The 22,086-nt window shown below is 40.7% G+C and overlaps 1 protein-coding gene across 1 annotated transcript in view; it reads right to left on the bottom strand.

Annotated features, from left to right (window-relative positions):
* Window positions 1–22,086, bottom strand: part of LOC141913221 (liprin-alpha-1-like) — an 85,984-nt gene that overhangs the window by 21,158 nt on the left and 42,740 nt on the right. Inside the window, exons 3-13 of the mRNA XM_074804695.1 lie at window positions 20,542–20,643; window positions 18,197–18,361; window positions 7,849–7,923; window positions 6,518–6,643; window positions 5,921–6,142; window positions 5,296–5,442; window positions 4,489–4,623; window positions 3,541–3,624; window positions 3,258–3,452; window positions 2,753–2,826; window positions 2,078–2,192 (exon numbers count right to left, since the gene is read on the bottom strand). Of these exons, the coding sequence (XP_074660796.1) occupies window positions 2,078–2,192; window positions 2,753–2,826; window positions 3,258–3,452; window positions 3,541–3,624; window positions 4,489–4,623; window positions 5,296–5,442; window positions 5,921–6,142; window positions 6,518–6,643; window positions 7,849–7,923; window positions 18,197–18,361; window positions 20,542–20,643 (1,440 nt within the window). The remainder of the gene's footprint in view (window positions 1–2,077; window positions 2,193–2,752; window positions 2,827–3,257; window positions 3,453–3,540; window positions 3,625–4,488; window positions 4,624–5,295; window positions 5,443–5,920; window positions 6,143–6,517; window positions 6,644–7,848; window positions 7,924–18,196; window positions 18,362–20,541; window positions 20,644–22,086) is intronic.

The following is a 22,086-nucleotide window of genomic DNA, read 5'->3' as shown; positions in this document are numbered from 1 at the left end:
AGAACAGTTTAAGGTTCGTTCGTCTTTTTAGATGTCCCGAGTTTTATCTTGCACACAAAAAAGATTCATGCACACGTAGATGAAGCCAACGTTTCAATCATGAGACCATGCTTTGAATAGTCAACTGATGGGGATGTTTCATTCATCATTTAGGATATGCTTGCGAAATAGAAAGAAACAAAAGAACAAATCTGTGTCAACATTTCAATCGTAAAACTACAAAGATTAGAATTAGAAGTTTGTAAACGCTTTCTTTTGAGACCACTAATTTTTTCTTGTATTGATGTTAAAAATGAAGAAGTTGCGCGACTAGAAGAATTTTGTTTTTTTTCCATAGTTGAAACCACATTTCTGATACCAAAGATGGCAAGTAATGTGTAGTTTGGATGCCTGAAATCTATTTGTAATTTCTCTTTCATGTGAGGTATACTGTTTTGAGTACTGATCTATTGATACATCTACTCACAGACACTAATTCTATAAGTACCGGTAACATTGCAGTGGGGGGGAATAACTCATCTACAGAGCGTAGGAGTGAAAATCCGAATATATAGAGTAAACTATGAAAACACAACAAACGATCCAAATCGCACACATTTCACAATAAGGAATAATGGTAAATATCGATGATTCGTTGATTCATGCATTTTTAAAATGTCGACGTCGAAGTGTTGAGCAATGGTGTTACTTATACGGAGAAAGGAGTTGGTAAAGTAAGGAATAGAAAATTGAGAGGTAGTTGTAGATTCATTTGTAGGTGTACACTGAAAAAAATACACTGAAGTTATAGAACATCAGACCGCATTCCCTCGAAGAAATATGATGAAACAGAAAAGAACAGTATATGGCAAAATTTGTCCACTATGCGAGGATTCCATGATGAGGGGATCCATCGAGTTCAAAACTCTGTCTGGAAGTGAGACACGATGTAGAGTCTCGGTGCCAGCAGGTTCGATTTGCTGCGAGGGAGGAATGTGGCAGAGTCTCACGATGCCATCAGGTTCAACATGTTCAAAAAGATTGGAGGGGAACCTGAAGGAATTTTGTTGTAAGAACTGAAGATGCTGTGTCGGGTTTAAACAGCCAAAACATTACACATTAATAAGATACGATTATTAATATATATATATATGTATAAATATATTAATATATATGATATTTTTCAAAAAGGAAAACACACGCAAAACATGTGGCTAACAGTGACATCTATAGCCATCGAAACAAACTAAAAACACGGTCTGTCATGATGCTATGAAACATCTCAAAACATTTCCAAAAATTTAATTCGTTCTCTTCCCGTAATAAACAAATATTAAGTCAAAAGTATTAATGTCGTGGATTGGAGGTTGTCCATGAAAGTTCATCTGTTTTTCTACGATACGAAAGTAAAAAACGATTAAAAAAAAAGAAAACGTGTAAAATGCATCCAATCATTCTCGGCAGACGTCACATGTAAAATTTACGCATGCTTGAAAGTAGACGATTGGAATCGATAGAAATGGCTGCCGGATGCGAAAAAAAGTATTCAAAGCGTTGATGAGCCGAAACCAGAAGATTTTTAGAAATACTGGCTGCCATTTTGTTCATCCTTAGCCGGTCTATATATATATATAAGGAATCACACACACGCACACTCTATCGGTCATGTATATTTTAGGACAGTAAAAAGATTGTTAAAAAGTTAAAATATGGCATCATCTCAGGAGAGGGCGACCACTTTCTGTGCGACGAAAAATTTCTGAAGATTGTCTTAAGATTCAAGAGGTGACTGTACGACTGGGCGACAGCACAGGCTCAGTTCGAAAAACAGTCACGGTACTGATTACGAATCTGGAGTCGAATTAAACGCGTCCGTATACGTTTGGTTAGTAGTGAAAGTGGCGCCCCCTGGTAGTCAGATTTGATAGAAACTTCACCTGTTCTTCATCATCATAATACTCGTTCCCAGACAAAACCTTGAAACGGAAGAAAGTACAGAGAATGACAGCCGACTCCGGCGGGAAATTTCAGACGACTGTTTTCCACGGTATCTTACGATCGAGAGGACGTGGCGTCGTTCGTTTACTGGAAACCTTACCTTCGTTGGATCTTCCATTAGAGCTAATTCGCGACCGCGTTGTAATCGTAACAATTCACCGGTGTCGCTGTTCTCCAGCAGACGTCCTGGATTATTATTAGATAATGCTAATGTCCTAGATAAAATAGTAAACAAATGGTCGGTTATTATCAAACCAACCGATGGTAGACCTTCCGAGTCGAATGATCGATAAAAGCCACAACAAAATCTCAACAAAATTCATGATCAATTCCTAACAAGATCAATTTCCGTGAGTCACTTATTTCTCATCAGGTATGATATGAAATAAACGAAATAAACTATGTACAGAAGGACGTATAAGCCCACAGAAGAAATAAACAACCATTTAGAATGTGTAAATCTTGTATTCATATCCTAAATAGTTGTTTATATCTGCTGTAGGCTTATACGCCCTTCTGTACATAGTTTATTTCATATATTCTACCTGATAAGGCTGACGTGACTCAGCAAAATTGAACATGTTGAAATATACTATTTTCAATGATGAAATTTGTTACTGTTGTGATTTTGTTGCGGCTTCATCAATCAATATGTACAGTTCCAGCTCTAGACCTCAGGAAGGTCATCAGAATACACAGTTCCACAGTTCGTGGTACGGTACTGTACATAAATTAGGAATTTGCGAGAGGAATGGGCAAAAGTTTTGCTATTTACCTAAGTTGATCTAATTGTTCCTCTAGTTGCAGTAGATGTTGTCTGGTTATTTCTAATTCTTCTAAAAGTTGTTCCTACAACGAAGAAGACCACCGAAATGTTAACATAAGTATAATTCATTCAATGAACCAGACAACAAATATCCAGTTAATACATCGGCATAATGAAGACCTATCGACACCAGACATAGACAGGTCAGAATACCTATCACCAAACGAGGACAAATTAAGCCTTAGAAACACGCTGATTTCACAAGTTCCAATGCTATTGCAAGTAGTGTTGGGAATAACTTGAAAACTTTGGGTCGCAGCACCTTCAGTGGAAGCCTTCCAAGCAAGGCTCCACATTTACCAACCTTGTACAGTCAGTCACGTGCCAACTTCATGCCAGAATCGGTTCCTGGCGGCGTACTACATTCAGATTCAGGCCTAAATGGATTTCTCATTTTCCGGCGCATGCAAGCAATGAACACAGTCTGAGATATTATCCCTGCTACGTAACATACCTTTTCATTTTGCGTATCGTCTAATAATTTGCGTATACGATCGAGTTCCTGAGTTAGTTGATTCTTCTCGTCGAGAGCTTGCATCCGTTCTTTAAGGTGAAGTTGTAATCGTTCGTTAGACTCTGATAGCAGTTTATCCACTGTCGCCGACAAGCGCGTATTGTGTTCTTCGTTCATTTTTTCTCGTTGTCGAGCCTGAAATGAAGTTGTTCGAGTTTTTTTTGGATGTAGTTAGCACTGCGAGGTTAGCAACATTAACATCAACTCAAACATAACAACTTACCCTAGTTAATTCAGCTTGTTTATCCTCTAAAGAAGTTTCTAATTCTTGTATTTTCTCTTCAGCCGAGCCACTTCGCTCTTGAGCCTGAAAATATCCATACATAGCACTCAATAACAGTCTTATGTCAATAACAGTTGGAAGAAACTTGGAACGTGGCTGCAACTCAGGATGCCATCAGGTTCAAATCCCTGCAAGGGGAATGTGGCAGAGTTTCGCGATGTCATCAGGTTCGAATCCGTCTGTCGCGGGGGAATGTAGTAGTCTAGCATCAGGTTCAAATCCTTGCAAGGGAATGTGGCATAGTCTCCGGATGTCATCAGGTTCGAATCCCTGCAGGGGAGGAAGGTGGCAGAGTCTCACGATATCATCAGGTTCGAATCCCTCTACCAGGAAGGATTTATCCTTAAGCCAGAAAGTTGCATTTATCGAGATGACAGATCTAACAAGAGTATGAATATTCTAAGCCGCAATAAGACATTTAAACATACACTAAATGATATCCACATCTATAATTACAACATAAGGCTCATTGTTTTCATTTTAACGAATCTACAAAATCACAAAATTCGCATTATCATGGAATTATTATCAACGGTATTTGTCTTTCTATAATCAATTCTCGATCCAAAGATATTCCCCCGAAGAAAACGAAAGAAATACAGTACGAGGAGAACATACGAATAACAGAACAATTAAAAAAACAATGTTATATCGATCATGCACAGCGAACGAATGAACGATACCTTGGCGCCTTGGTAAGAACACTGTTAATAAAAAACACAACGCGACGTTAATGATAACAGAAAACACATGACGTGTGTGTTAAGTGTGAGAGCGAGCGCCGAAGCTGCATGGATGAACTAATCGTGCCACGCGTTTTTGAAAACGAGGAGTAAACCGCTGCTGCTGTTTAGAATACAGTGGATTCCGTGGTGTGAAGCTACTGACCTGCGATAATGCTTCCACTCGCTGAGCTAGTTCTGCTTCCACCGTCGGAAGAGCTTCCGCCTTTCGGACGAATTGTTGCACTTTTTGCTCGGCAATTTCAAGTTTTTCTTGCGTGCTTCTCATTTTTTCTTCAGTCTATAACGAATGTTAACAACAACAGTTTTTAAATGAATGGTCTTTTAAAAGTTGCCATTTTGTCAGGTTTAATGGCATCCAATATGATGGTATTGATTAGGGGCCTTTGGGCTGCAACATCAGCCTGGGAGAAACATGACTGACAATGCGATCAGGTTTGAATTCTTCTAAGGAAGGAATGTGGCAGAGTCGCATGATGCCATCAGTTTCAAACCCTGTAAGGAAGGATCATTGCAGTCTCACCAGGTTTACATCCCTAATAGGAAGGAACGTGGCAGAGTCTTACAATGCCATTAGGTTTGAAACCCCGCGAGGAAGCAATGTGGCAGAGTCTCATGATGCCATCAGGTTTAAAAAACCCTGTGAGGGAAGATCATGGCCGAGTCTCACAATGCCATCAGGTTCAAATCCCTGCGAGGAGGAACATGGCAGAGTCTCACAATGCCATCAAGTTCAAATCCCTATGAGGAGGAACATGGCAGAGTCTCACAATGCGATCAGGATTAAATTTGTGAAGGAAGCTCCTCTTACAATGCCATCAGGTTCAATTCTCTGCCAGGGAAGAACGTGACAGTCTCACGATGCCATCGAGTTTGAAACCCTGCGTGGAAGCAACGTCGCAGAGTCTCACGATCGTCACGATGCCTGCGAAGGGGAGGAATAGTTACGTACTGTTTTCAGATTAGCTTCCTTCATCGCTAGATCTGACTCTAGTTTATCGTTGAGGTCGTGTAGTGACGTCGATTCACGTTGAGCGTTCAGATATCGTTTTTCTAAAGTCGCTATTCGTTCTTCTTGATCTTCTTTTTGCGCATTCGACTGAAACGATGAACGAGAACAATCAGAAAAATAGTAACAACCAGAGAACGAACACGATCCCTTCGTAGCAGTCATTCCTGGATTAAAGGAGTTTCCAAGGAAATGTCTGTATTGCGTCCATATGCCAATTACTCCTCCTAAATCGGTACTGGGTATCTCGCTAATACAGTTATTCAGTGGCAAACTTTTATCCTATACACTACTAAACTCGGTTTATAATTCTGTAACCGCCTATTTAGGGTAAAAACAATCGAGGTGCAAACTTTAACAATTTAGGCATAGTCTACTGTACAACTACTAACATTTCTTAACAGCCAATTTCTCAAAATTGAAGAGGGTTCTGGGCATTTTACTCCAATTAAAGGTATTTCAAGCACCTTTAATAGTATTTATGGATTACAAGATGTTTTTAAGGAGTCAAGGAGTTGTAAGGACCCTGAGGAAGCCTAATTCGAGTATCAAGTCAATGAGACATTACCTCGCGAAGATCTCGCTGTAATTTAACGATTTGCTCTTGCGATTTGACCAGATCTTTTTGAGCTTGAGCCAACGATTCTTCCGTCTCTTTGAATTTTGACGTAATTTCGTTGATTTGTTTTCGACAGTTTGTCAACTCGGCGTTCTGTTTTTCGATTGTTTCCTGATACTCGATAACGCGATTTACCTCCGAGTCGGGGTCGATCGAACCATTCGATAATCTCTGAAAAGTGAAAAACTCTGTTTTAAGAGACGTTTCATTGAAATATATAACAAATACATGTATACGTATGCCTAAAATTAATCAGATAAGAGCCTCAGTAACACCTTACATACCGCTGTACAAATTAATCAGTAACACCCTGTTCAACTGAGTCAGTAATCAAGGGGAGATATGACCCCCCTTCATATTTCCCTTAAGATAAATCAGTAATCAAGGGGGTAAGACCCTCAGTAACAGATTTCACATTTCTGTCCAAATAAATCAGTAATCAAGGGGGGATATGACTCTCAGTAACACCGTTCATATTCGACTAATTCAAATTTTCAAAATTAAATGTTGTTCTTCTTGGATTATAATTCGAACGACGATCCTCACCTTCGGATACGACTGATCTTTGTTATCGGAGTTTTCTTGCGTAGATGATTCTGTCACTTTTGCCAGTTTGCCGTCTTCGCCGCTGGAATGTCGAGATTTCGTCTGCTGTTCACGAAGTGTAAATAACTAAAATCAAGAGAGAGAATAAATTCATAGCATTAACGCAGCTTCGAGTTCAGTCGAAGCAAAAATGAAAGGAGGGATTTCTCGAGGAACCCTGAGGATCACGATGACAGTGTTACGCTGCGCATATAGCCAGTAACCAAATAGTAGATAGTAGTTGCACAGTCATGACTTAAGTCCAAAAGTGGTCTTAAATCTAAAGACTGGTAAGATGTTTAATTGGCTATAGAACTTAGACTGGTCTTAACCCTGATTATGCAACCGGTTTTATAAGGACCGGTTTTATAGACAGGTATCATCTTTAGCTAACTCAATTCATTTTCAATTGAGTTAACAACCGGTTTCAAGTTGATACGTGTGTGTAAAACGACCCTGATTAATGTTATGCTTCATTACTCTATACCCCCTCAACGTATACCAGCAGTTGGTTTTCTATTCGAATGTGATAATTCTAGCGCTACAATCAGTCAACGTGACTCTCTATGACAAACAAGACAGACGTATTATTTATACAGAATAAATAATGATTTTTGAACGTCTGACGTTTTGTTTAATATTGTAATAGAATGGAGCAGACGGCGTGCGTTGAACGAAGCAGGACGTCTCTCAGGACTCATCTATCAAACGTAACCGACTCGCGCGCTTCTCACCCCGCCGCGCTTCTAACTCTGCCATTTGACAACCTTAATTCGCCACTGCGCGCGTTCAACAACTGTTCATTTCAGACGCGAAGTACAATTGATCTGTTTATAGGTGAGAACCTGATCCATGCATAATCTCAAACATGGTTTATCAGTTAACCATCGATGAAACACTCAGTCCATATTGCAGTGATAATATACCGAGTTATAAAAGGTTTCCTCAAGTTAATGCTTAATCTTTCAAATATCCACTATATCCTTTTAGTCAGTAACCTTAGTATTGCGGTAAGATGACTATTAGGGTATAGTCAGAATGTCGAAAATAAAGCATTAACTTAGTGAAACCTTGTTTTTTCTGAGTGTGGGATTTTTCATATGATGGTTTAGTCATTTTTCTACTCCTCTTTGACATGATCTTTGTGGCCATTTTTTCCGGAAGACCCAATTCCACAGCTACCCAATTAGGTAGTTCACTTCAGTTATTTTAACCAGTGAAATATCAACAACGAACTACTAAACTGGGCTCGAATCTTTTATCGGACATTACTGATTTGTTGGTTTACTCACCTCTTGGTTTGCATTTTGAAGCTCCTCTTCGAGTTGTGCGACCCGTTCTAATGCTACCCGTAATCGTTCTCGTACCTGTAAGATACAATATTGAAGAAACTAATCAACATGGCCACATAATCATACACGCTAACCCTTTAAGAAAATGAAAAATAGTTGAAAACATGTTGGGCAGGTATGTCTGTAATAAAATATACCATTGAAATTTCAGTTAATGAATCTCAATTTGGTAAAGATGTTAAATACGTTATCACCGATAGACTGACGCTTAGTTTGCAGATGATAAAATAAGAATCCCAATTAGAATGAAATCTCTTGTTTATTTCTTAACAGGTTTTCAGGATTTCGCATCTAAATCTCATCATCATAGCCAATGAAGCACACTTCTCCAGACTAATGGCGGCAATTAAAAAATTGTGAGATTATTGCATTATATATTTTATAGTGACAATAAAATGGAGGACGTTGACACCGACAGGGGCTCGATTTGTTGATATCTAAACTCACTCCACGGCGCAGGTATTCTACCTACGTCGAGTGCTTTTATTACATCGACAAAAAAACCTTTTGACCAACTAAACGAAAAACGCTGAAATAGCTCTCGGAAACGACGACATTTGCGCGAATGACTCTCGAAATGCAACTCATGACTAATGGAGACTCGGGTGTCATATTTCCGAAATGTACGATTTTTACTGCAAATTTGAAGCACCAGCACACACAGCACCTGCACCTACATATATACAGTACCTGCAGACACATATATGTATATACGGTACCTGTTGATACAAATACTCATATACGGTAGCTGCGTATGTATGTATGTATGTACATGTATGCAGTACCTGCAAATAAATATACGTACATATGGTACTTGTTAACATATGAGCGAATATATGGTACCTGTTAACACATACATATACACAGTACCAGCATACATATAAATGTACATATGCAGAGTACCTGCAGACACACGTACATATATACAGTGCCTGCAGATACATGTACGTACATATGGAACCTGTGAAAACATATATGTACAATACCTACAGACACATGAACATATATACAGTGCCTTCAGACACATGTAAGTACTTATGGTATCTGTGTAAACACATATGTACAGTACCTACAGACACATGTACATACATATGCTACCTGTGTAAACACATATGCACAGTACCCACAGACACATGTACATATGTACAGTACCTGCAGATACATGTATGTACATATGGTACCTGTGAAAACATCTATGTAAAGTACCTGCAGACACATGTACATACATACAGGGCCTACATGTACATACTTATGGTACCTTTGTAAACACATGTACAGTACATGCGGACACATGTACAGTACCTGCGTATACGGATGGTACCTGTGGACATTTTTTTTCGAAGTAAACTTGCGCTTTGCCATTAATAACCGATCCTCTGTGAACGCATTCGGTCTCTGACGACGGCAGCACACTCATAAAATCTGTTTACAGACCACTTACCCCTGGTACTGTGAGCATACCGTATATTCTACCCTTAATAAAACACGGGAATCGCTATATTCCAGTTTATATAACAAACCCTCACAGTTCAGGCTACTTTATAAGAGACTTTACCACTGAATCTAGAAAAGGTGGAAGATGACCAGGCGACTTGCCCATAGAAGAGGACCTACAGTGCATCTAGTCCCAGATCATGAATAATGAACAATACTTTTTTGTCAACAACTCAACCCAGGGTGCCTCCGGGGTGGCTTCAGGGTAGCCCTGGGACTTAAAGAGTCATAATACTCTCTACAGGCCAAGATTACTCGACTCTCGAGATATTAACAATTTCCAACTGATGTTGTTTTATGTCTATATTCGATTAAGACGGTGACGAGATAAGGACGAGAGATGTGTCAGATTTGACCGTGCGTCGTGCGGTTGAGTTAGAAACAGACCTCGGATAGACGTGTATGGGAATATCGCAATACATATACATATATTATACATATATATATATGTATATATATACTCGCACGGCGGGCATGGATAATATTAACCATCGGCCAAGCAAGCTGCACACTTCACAGCGGTTAAATTCGCCTCATGAGACCGGTCTGCTGCCACATCTCTGTACCCGTTCACTACCATACGCTTATATGTTTTATTATGCAAACGATGAATTAAGCAGGGCTGAGAGAGAGCAAAGGGAGGGAGATTGTTCTTTCCCTCGTCAAATCATTATACCGCGATATACAACTGTTATACACTAAGGATGTAAAGGAAGAGAGACAACAGGTGCAGATCCACAGGCAAGTTTTGAAGGACTTGTCGCATCCCAAAAGTGCACTTTGATATCCAAAAAGGTGTACACTACTCCTCCATACTCCTGCTCTGAGGGGCCAGTTTTGAAGAACTTATCACAACCCAAATGTGCACTCTAATGTCCACAAAGGCAATATTAGGTGTACTCCTCCATACTCCCGCACTGAGGGGCCAGTTTTGAAGAACTTGTCACATTGACAAAATGAAAAAGAGCACTTAAAAATAAGTTTCACAAGTACCCCTGGATTTGCCCCTGGAAAATTTAAGCGTTGCTTTTTCTTTTGTTGATTTTGGACTGTGAATGATCACTATTTATAATATCAACTTGTTGCCAAATTCATGGTCATCGCGAAGAAAAAAAGAGTTCCAAATGTACAGACCTAACAGCGCAGGTTTTCAGAAATATATGAAAAGTTTGCCAATCGAAATGAACTGCAAACATTCATAACAATGAATATACAAGTAAATATGTTTACCAGATTAACTTGCCAACAAGAACATATTAACAATGTACTGTTGCCATTGGAAACTGGGATAGTTAAGCGTCACGCCAATCCCCTCGTTTTCCCAAATGAGCGATCGCGATGTAAGCCGACGCAACAATTAAACAACCGGTTCTACCGCATCACAGAATAAAACATTCACAGATATCATCGAAGGCGTCATGAATGGGTGTGGTTCTGGTTTCGGGGGAGTGAACGAACGATTCTTTAACCTTCTTTTTCATGTATAGTCTTACGGTGGCATTTCAATGTCTATAATTATAGCATTAAGTTCGATATAACAATATGAATTCCTCAACTGCTATAGCTCGAAGAATGGCCAGCAGTTGTTCTGTAAGAATCTGGACAGTGCCGAAATCCGGGGAACAACGAACGATTGACTGACTGAAAAACGTATTTGATGTTCGTGCGTTTCATCATGAAATGCGGGCCGGCCTAAACGAAAGCGTACGGTTGGTTTACTCGTTCTTGCGTTAAACAGAAGAATCGGGCCTACCTGGTTGGCGGTTCATCTATACTAACCTCATCCTCACTAACCTTATTACCCCCGAATACGATTCCCAACCAACCAAACAGTACAGACATATCAGCATCGTCGTTTAAAATACCGGATACACACGTGATCTCGCGTATCGTCGGCGTCGGTTCCCTCGTTAATCCGTTAAAATCTCAACTCCGTAGCGACGACTGTCAACAACGCAGCCATCGTCGTGATCGCGCGCGTTACTTAGCTACGGCGACGACGGACGATTTCGCTCGTAAAAGACGTCGTTCGATTGGTCGAGTCGGTATTTCCCGGAATTTCCCGTAAGACCAGACGCGAAAACAAGTACGACGACGATAGAAACTTCTTGCGTTTCTTGCAAACGCGAGAAAAATTAATTCGTTTCAGATTCCGAGGCACGTTCGAATACTTCCAGCCGATAATATTTTATCATCATCGTCATCGTCGCCGTGATATAACCGTAGAGATAATTCCTGATATTAATCACGCGTTTCGTCGGGTTGATCTGCCAGTATCTATCCCTCGTACTGTATAACGCGATACCGATGTCTCTCCACGTGCTGACGAGCGACGAACATATCTGATGCGTGTAAATTATTCAGTATCATCAACCGTTGTCATATCGTCATTTTTATCATCGTTTTTATTATTATTATTATTATTATTATCATTCGCCCGGCATTTTCTACGGGTAGTTGAGCCGAGTGATGGATAGTCGCATGACTCTGCTGCTGCTGCTGCCGTTGATGCACCAGATTGCTTTATCAATATCGTTGCGGTTTTTCGTTTTTGCGAAACGCGCACAGATAAATTCGACACACCTTTATGCACGCGAACACGCAGTAATCGGCGACACATTCGATCTCCAAACCAGAAACGAACCTTCTACACGCGCCATTTCGCGGTCAAGTGACGACAAAGCGGAATCGGTATCTATAAAACCCGGTTTCCAGTGAGCTGCGATCCGATCGATTCGTGAGTGGGTCGGAAATTTGGGCGCGCGAATCGCCGAAAACGAAGAGACGAGCGAGATTTTGAGACGATTCTTAAAGTCGTAGGCTCGAATCTCCTATCGGTCGATCGAGCGTTCAGTTCCTTCAGTAACGGCGTGCGTGATTGTTTTGTCGGTGTTTTTTTTCCCTGCTTCGCATGGATAAGACGAACTGATCATCAGTTTGAACGGTCTAATCCGGTGTCTAGTCGACTGACGGCAGTACAGCAGCGCTGAACGACACAGCGATACAGTCTCCGTAATAATGAATTCACTGCATTGCCATCTATCAAAACATCGCATCTTTACCGCCCAACCACGAGCTCCCTAGAGTGACGACTTATTCAAAAGGTCATAACAGATATGGCATTTCTACCCGGTCACCGAGAAGAAGCATCAGTAAGTAGCCCTCAAAATGGTTCGAGGGTTCTCAACATCTGGTTGAGAGGCCGGCGAACCCAACAAACTCGACAATCACCACCGATGATCCAATCATCGTTTTGACAGGGTCAAATCATGGGTCCCGATCACTATCGCGATAATTTTTCGATACATTTTCTTACTTCCAGCTGACTCAAATATGGTATAAGTATTAATGAGATGTATTCAGTATCGTGATAACGCATGAGGGTATAACTCAACCGGGGCTGGCAGACGCGCACGCTAACTTCATTATCAATGACTTAAATATCTATTATTTACAAGTTTCAGCTTTTAGTTGAGAATTTCACTCAACAGTAGATTTTAATCTATAATCTATACAGATACCGAGGATATATATTTCTCATGGTGATTTTTAAATGAAATTTTGGCTTCACTTCGCATAGAGACACAGAGAATCAACGTATACTGTTTAACTGTAAGATAGAGTTCTATAGATATAATTGAGATAGATTAAATCCTAAACGTCAAATTCAAAAATTTCACTCTTTGGATATTTGGACCAAATGTTGGTATACAAGCCTTTTTTATGAGGTAATAATCTTGTGTACCCTAAGATTGGTTTCGGAGACTGATTCTTAAACAATGCAACGAAATGCCAGTACGCAGCTGAGGCTGCTGAAACATTCCATACCCGATTGAGATCTACTTATTGCAAGGTCATTGATTCATATATGTGTTTGTGATAATGCTAATTTATCTACAAGACACCACACACACTGATGTGGGCTGATGCAGTCTGAGGCATACTACTAAGGATACAGACTGAGGCACTGATATGGGCTGATGCAGACCGAGGCACTGGTATGGGCTGATGCCTAAGGATACAGACTGATGCACTGATATGGGCTGATGAAGACCGAGTCACTGATATGGGCTGATGAAGACTGAGGCACCGATATGGGCTGATGAAGACTGAGGCACCGATATGGGCTGATGCAGACTGAGGCACTGATATGGGCTGATGCAGACTGAGGCACTGATATGGGCTGATGAAGACTGAGTCACTGATATGGGCTGATGAAGACTGAGGCACTGGTATGGGCTGATGGTGACTGGTGCAGTGCGAGGCACATTGATTCAGTCAGACGCTAACTATTGCGCAGATGATGACAAAAATCGTACTTCGGCGGTCGTTGTATGTTTCAATTGTCGTATCGTTATTTATGATGATTAATCGCGATCGGACAGTTTGATTAAGAACATCGAGAGATTGCACCAGACGGACGAGTTTTTCAATAGATAGATGACAGTCTCTCGGAGAGGCAGCACTCATCAGTCTGATAATCAAATTAACGTCATCCCATCGTAGCGGCAGTCGCCGGTCGCTGCTGCTGCTGCTCGATGTTATATTTATGTGTGCATTTGCGCGAAGATGCAGTAAAACGTTTTCGAATTAGACGCATTTGTAACAATGAACAACGTCTGCTCAGAATTGTCCATTTGCGTCGTCATCGGCTACGAGGTTATCTATTAGACGTGGATTAGTGGAATTAAACGTCAGACTATACGTAACATGGTAACGAGCAAGTGGGCAATAGGGAGAGAAAGCAAAAGGAAGGGGTAGGGAGAGAAAGTGAGAACAAGAAGAGAATTGAGTAATAGGCATAGAAGGGATGAAAGTAAGACATTGGGAGAGGTTGGATAGAGGGAGGAAATGGAAGAGAATGGGGTAATAGATATAGAAGGGATGTGAAGATGAGAGAGATTTGGAAAGAGATGGTGCAAAGAGGAAGTGAGAGGTAGGGAAGAAAATGGGGTAATGGACATAAGCAGGATGGAGGTTGGAGATTGGGAGAGAGGGCGGATAGAGGGAAAGGGAGGAAATGGAAGAGAATGGAGTAATAGACATAGAAGGGTTGATGAGGTAAGGGTTATTTGGGGAGAGTGGGTGGAAAGAGGAGCTGAGAGCTAGGAAAGAAAATGGAGCAATAGACATAGATGGGATGGAAGTACGTGAGATTGTGAGAGGGTGGATAGAGAATGGAAATGAAAGAGAATGGAGTAATAGACATAGAAGGGATGATGAGGTAAGGGAGATTTGGAGAGAGGGTGGGAAGAGGAAGTGAGAGGTAAGGAATAGTAAGATAGCGTGTAATCAATACACATACACAGTAGAAGTGGCACTCCCTTGATGAAAATAATTAACCATTCATGGTAAACGTTGACACTTGACCGAGACACCGACAACAGAACAACATTACATATTCAATGTTAGGAGCTAGTAGTCAGTGGGCATATCATTAATGACTAATCAATGGATACGAACCATAAATATTTACTACTCTTTTGGACAAGAATTGAGGTTTAAGCCAGTTTAAGTGCATTTTGGTTCTAATGCATATATCTAAGATCAGTCTAAGTGCATTTTGGTTCTAACACGTGAATCCAAGATCAGACTAAGTGCATGTGGGTTCTTACGTATATATCTAAGACCAGTATAAGTGCGTTTAGGTTCAAACACTTGTATCTAAGACCCTGCGATAAGAGACATTCTAACACGACCAGGTAAACACGAATATACATACATAAACAACAGGGCCACTGACAAATCCCCTAAATGTTTTATTATTTGTCTCTGAATGAATGAATTCAGGGTAGATTCACTCTACACACGGAAATAAATCAATTAACGATGAAGAGCGTAATTCCGTCTGTAGTGGATAGGTGGCGTCAGAGTCATCTATATTTGTTAATCTCTGCGAATGCTAAACTTGAATAAATTCATCAGTAAGGCTATAGCGAGGCTGGAGGGAGGCCGGAGTTTGCTATTTTGTTTCATTTGAGTAAGTGTACTCGGGTTAAAAAGAATCACATTTTTTTAAACAGACATTTCAACCTGGTACCCCTCCCTTCAGCCCCTGGACTTTTGATACTTTACGATGAAAATTTACATTTGCCTCAATAGATAATTAACTCGGGCCTGATTGCATTAAAAATTCTAATATATCTGCTTTCATAATTATAATTTAGAGTACATGTTTCCCCGGCGCAGACACCCGAGGGAAATATTTCTAATGGATCAAACCAGCTTCGGTTAGTGTTGATTTCAGAAAAAAAATATATGAATTGTCATCGTTTAAACGAAAACGATTTTCATATTTTGTCGCGTAATTCCATTTTTTCACAATAACAGTCGATCAGCATCAAACTGTTGCGATTAATCATTACAAACAAATAAACCACTGCACTATCAGACCAGATACTCGAAATTGCCTCAAAACTAAGCAACTCAATGTCTAGTTTTTTTAATACTTGATGTATCGAGATTTCTGCAGAATGGCGAATATATCAAGAAATATTAATGTATATATATATATATATATATATATATATATATATATATATATATATATTTATGTTAAAATGTGTCCCTGCATGCCATAGTATATAGACCCATTCTCTTTTGCGGGGATTTGAACCCGGCGGAATTGCGGGACTGAGCCACATAAGCAAATCCTGCCATCGTGGACCCAGCCTAGTAGAGAAAGGTAACGTGAGAGGGTAACACAATACCATCAAGTTCGAATCCCTGAGAGGGAGGATGGGTGAACAAGAGCAGCATCCTGTTACCGAGTTGACACACGGCCACCGGGTTCAAATTACTGCGAGCAAGAAGGTCTATCAGGACGCGAGTTTGTACTGTCAGTTTCTCACAAAGCCATCAGGTTCAAATCACTGTTTACTAGTTGTCACAGTCACACGGTGTCATCTGGTTCGAAACATGCCAAGACGGACAGTTTTTGAATCACGCTGGAGTCTGTTCACTCTGTAATTGTAGCCAGCGAATCAAAACAAAAAAATGGCACAAATGTTAACCACTAATAGTCTCTATGAACCACAACAAACTCGACGTGACACAACGCGAAAACAATTCTTTTTTTTAACGTTTATGCATCACTTTGATTCTCTACCTGATGGATATTATAGAGCAAGAGCGCGCGAGAGAGAGAGAAAGAGAGAGAGCTCTCTGACAATCACGACTTTAATGTCAGTGATGTCAATATGAAACCGGTATTTTAGTTAACACCGCGACGAGGAAATCTTCTCGCACGAGCGATCTCGTTGTCGTGTCAGCAGACGTCAATCTCTGAGTCGTTTGATGTAACTCTTTCTAACTCCAGTGACGTCGACTTTACGTTCTTCATAGTAAAGAATAGATGTTCAGTCTACCGTTGTCCATTCGATGAACCCAAATCAACCATTAGTTCCGATAAGGTGTCTAATTACTTTCGAAAAACGACAACATATTTGTTTTACAAAGACTTCAGCTTTGTTTAGAAGACGGATCAAACGTGGCAAATTGAAAGAACACTAATGGATAGACTAGACTTAACAGCTCATCAGTCTCAATGGGGTTAAATTTGACTAGAGGGTGTAGTCTATTAGGCCTAGGTCATGTAGAGAGAATCCCACAATAATAACGAAAAATCCGAAAATGTAACTGAAGCTAGCAGTTTATTCAACGTTTCGACTATATCCTAATAGTCATCTTCAGGAATACTACATTATTCAAGAATTATTCCTGAAGATGACTATTAGGATATAGTCGAAGCGTTGAATAAGCTACTAGCTTCAGTTACATATTCGGACTTTTCGTTATTAATGTGGGATTCTCTCTACATCGCTTCAACACGGATATAGTGTTTTATCAATCGTGATTAGGCCTAGGCCATTTCCAATTTTTCCTAATTCTTTAACAGCCACATTTTCAACTGTGTAGAGGAGCCAACCAGTTCTCCTTAACGACTTGACAATGAAGTTGAACCGCAAATAGGTTGTTCGTCCGAGTTCAGTAGCTTCTCAATCTTGATCAAGGTAAAAACATCTTCACGACGAACACACGGGATTAAGACCACTTAGTGCAATTTCATCGCATACACGAACTCCCTGGTGCTGATAGGATTACCAATAGGATTACCGTAATCCAACCGTAATTCGATGAAGCTATTAAGGCAGCACGCGGTGTAGTCGACCAATGACCTTAAACACGTACAACCTGTCTACGCAACTGACTGGGATATACCTTCACTGCGCAACAACTGCAACGATTCGTCTCAATAAGGTAGTTGGGTATTGTTGACCACGTCCTAGTGGATGTGGGGGTCGAACACCTCAGGAGGTCTTGAAAACGTCCTGCTGGATGTTGGGGTTGAATACCTGAAGCAGTCTTGAAAGGCAGACCGGGAGGGAGCAAGGGAAGAGGTCAAGGGCAATAGGACAGGGTGGCCACTTTTATTCGACTTGCTTTTCCCCTGACTTTTGCCTGACTATTCCTTGACAAGCACGTTTATTTCCCTGACTTGATCTGAAAATAATCCAATCAATTAACATGGTCAACTACCTGAGACATAAATGCAAACTGTTTGATTTTACGCATGATCTAGGTATGTCAACATATTTCCCTAACTCTTCTCGGATTTTCATCTCTTTTTTACAAAATTCCTCATTCCCTTTCATAAAGTGAAGAAATTTCCCCGATTCCTCCATATTTCAGGGAAAATGTTGTCCCTGTAGGGAGTGAACGTAATGGAGAGATGGTGAGACATGGCCGGATTAAGACGGAGAGTCGACGGAGAAACTGATGTAATCGTTCTTACCTTCTCGTCTAACGCTTTATGATGCTCGAACAGTGATTTGAGAGCCTTCAACACTTCGACCTCACTGGACACGCCGGCCGGTGACGACGCTTGCCTCTTTACAACGGTCATTCGTAACGAACGCTCGTGACGAGACACTAAACATTCCAAATGTTCCAGCAATAACTGCAAAATACAATAAATTATAACTTCACATGCATCATAGCAATGTGTGACACATACGTGGGACTTGGAACAAACTGGGTTAAGGGACAAGACATGGGGACCTGGGAGCTCTTCACATTCCAAATGTTCCAGCAATATACAAAATACAATATATATGCAAAATACAATAAATCATAACTTCAAATGTATCACAGCAATGTTTAACACATAAGTGGGAATCGGATCAAACTGGGGTGACGGACAGCAGGGGCATGGGGACCTGGGAGCTCTTCCATGTCTAAAACGGAAAATGAAAGTTTATTCATTATCCTTTATTTAGTTGTTTGATAGGTGATACAAACAAAGTAGACATGACCCTGCTGCTGGAAACTCTGCAAACTTGGCTTTTTTGTATAAACTGATATAAACTAAAACACGATATTCGGTATAATTGGTGTTGATAGGATTCGAGATATTCGCGTGAAATATCGCGAGAAAATTTTGTCTTTTTATATACGACAATACACAATCGATCAGGCGTGCATACATACTCTTTGTGACATACATACGCATAATCCTTCAGCGCAAACTATATAATAATACAGCGCGACGCTTTAAGATTCAAGGTTTCTATGGCAATAATTGTTGAGCCGGAAACAAGAAACAGGTGACGATAAGCTGCCGTTAACGTATTAAAATCAATCAGCGACGCGGCTATTAAAACGCCGCTAGCATGAATCTGTATCGATCGGAATCCGTAAAAAAAAAAAAACCCGAGCCGCCCGACGTGCCGAGATTTGTTTCATTTCAAACGAAGCGTTGCGCAATTCACCGAAACTGATGATCGATCGATGAACAAAACAAAAAAAAAAATGATAACGCGGAAAATCATCATCGCGAATAGAAACCGCCGCGGGCGTTTCAGTCAGGTGTTCGCGATGAAAAAGTCGTCGTCGTCCGCACGGATCTTCGGGGGCCGCAGTTTTTGGCTAATCAGTACCAACTCCGGAAAACTTTCGACGATCGACCGAAAACTATTTTCGATCGCGTGACGACTGAATCCGTCGAAACCTAGAGGGAACGCGTCGGATCATTTTCGCTGCTGCGCATTTCGCGGTGTTCAATTTTCTTCTCTTTTTTTTCGTCGGCTCGAAAGGGTTAAATATATTACGCGTATATCATCTTGTGCGCGCTAAGCCGCGGGCGGAGCCGCGCGTCTTCGGGGAACATCGACGTTATTCAAACAACGAAATCCCATTTTATAACTTCACATCAAACAACGAACGAATCCGTCACCGCGGGAGATCGATCGCCGCGACGACGACGACGGTGCCGGCAGACGGACTCTTGAATCGGCGGAGAATTCGTCGAGATTCGTCGCAGGTAAACACACGATCGTTGTAATTACGAATCGACGGAATCGTGAATCGGCATTGACGCGCTCGCGCGCCACGGATGTCGAAGAGGAATCAACCGTCCGGGTGGTTGATATATAATCGGAAGTAGCCGAGACAACGATGATGATGATGACGATGATGAGATAATGCGAGTTTATATGAAGCCTGATCGAAAAAGCTACAGTTTCAATTACTCCACATTCAGACGGATAAAAGCTTCTATCATTAATTCAACCGAAAACGCTGCATCTTCAAATCATATCTCGATTATTTCCGTGGTGCGGGTTATGGCTTCACGAATTGATTCTCTAATTCGGTATCATTTATTGATTGACGAGCTTGAAAACGAGTTAAAAAGCAGTTTGTTTTAGATTTCGACTGTGGACTTTCGGAACTCGGTACTAACTGACAAAGATTCTTAACATTAGTAGCAAATTCCAATCAAATTCCCATTTCAATCCTTTTTGAGTTTTCTTATTTTTTTAGCATGGGGAAGGGACAAAATTCCGGTAAGCTTTGTTCGATGGCATGTCAAAGTAAGGATCTTAGGGTCGGTCTTGCCCTTTACTCATATTTCAGTATAAGGGTTTTGTAGCATGCGTCACACACTAACTCATGTTTCAGAATAAGGGTTTTGTAGGATGGGTGTCACACTAAGGGTGTCACACTAAACCGTGTTTCAGTATAAGGGTTCTGCAGGGTGGGTCATACACTGGACCTAAGTTTAAGAATAAGAATAAGAATGTCTCTCACATTGCCCGATGTTTCAATAGGGTTTGGGTATCACAGTGAACAGTCACTTACCCGTGTATTATTGCGTTCTGCTTTCAGTTCAGAAATCTCTTCCTCTCGTTCTAGTAACGAATCTCGACACTGATTCAACTCTTTCGTAATCGACGCAAATTCCTGAAATACAAATAATAGATTTTTAATTCTCCAGTGTGAAACTTATTGACATCTTTCTTGTTGAAAACGTGTAATACAACAATGCATATGATATAAATTTCATAACTAACAGGGATCCAGTTTCACAGTTACTGGATCCAGTGCTTCAGTTTTGGAACCAGTTCTACAGTCCAGTAGTTGCTCAAAAGTTGGTAAAAGATAACCAGCGGATAAATACCATAGTAACAATGAACGTCTAATCGACAACTATCCACTAGTTAACGCTAACCAACGTTTGAGCAACTGGATCCAGTCCCACAGTTCTGAGTTAATATTTGACTCAGAGTAGAAGCATCGAAAATGAACTAACTTTAACTCAGAGTTAACTGTAACTCACAACACTAGAACCGGGTCCTGGCCACCCGACCTTTGGACAAATCTATGATGGTAAAATAGGATTTCTAATGCAACGTTCTCAAAACTGTGCTCGGGTTTAAGTTGAATGGGGACATACGTAGTTAGTTCAACAGATGTGGGTTGAAATCGTACTCATTGGAACTGTTTTTTACTCATACATGTTTTAAGAGACGAAGATCGGAGTCGCAGAGACACTTGACATATGAATCTGTTATAGAGAAAGTAAAACGTTGAACGGACGCACGTAACACTATTCGCAGGTTACCCGTACCCGGGATCCAATTAGCGACCAGGTAACCGTAACTCTTTAACACATTAACGAGCATAAGTACTTTGATAATGAAATGGTTACATATAAAACGAGTTTTAGCTCGTCGTGTACTCAGGTGAACTTGTATATGTACTGACATGATCATTACAGACTTGCGCAACCGCACCCGACACACATCATCCAACAAAAACAACATTATCAAAAACTGAATATCGATTCATCAGTAAAAGTGCAGTTATTGCATACCCCACAGCGGAGGGCCTGGAGGGGGCTATTCATTATGCTTAAAGCTATGGAGGAATATAAAATAAGTACATTCTATTCAGTAGGGTCTAGAACTAATCAAATTTCTCTCATGTACATACATGATGAAAACCTTGCTACTTGACCCCCATCGTCATTTTTTTCCTGACGTCGCCGACGCGAAATGAAAATTCTTCATTAATCTATGACAATAGTTGGGCGGTGTTGCGCGTTAATCCGGGAGGCGCGAGAATCGTAACCGACCCGACGCGCGCGACCTCGTGATATATGACGTTTACACAAAGCGACATTCTCTACGCTTCGTAAAGAAGGATTTATTAGGAAAAAAATAGTTACAAAAGATGAATACTTCACGTCAAATTCCGCGATGATAAATGAGCGCGGGCCGAGCGAGCCAGCTATTGCTATTGCGCCGATATGAACATCTATATACAGATTCCTGATCTGATCCGATACGACTTCGGCTGACTGACTGACTAACCGCTACCGTTCCTCGCTCACTCTCTCTTAAT

This window comes from Tubulanus polymorphus, chromosome 11 (genome assembly GCF_964204645.1).
Source record: "Tubulanus polymorphus chromosome 11, tnTubPoly1.2, whole genome shotgun sequence".
In the NCBI taxonomy this organism is placed as follows: Eukaryota; Metazoa; Nemertea; class Palaeonemertea; order Tubulaniformes; family Tubulanidae; genus Tubulanus; species Tubulanus polymorphus.
This window is presented reverse-complemented; position numbering and strand designations above follow the sequence as displayed.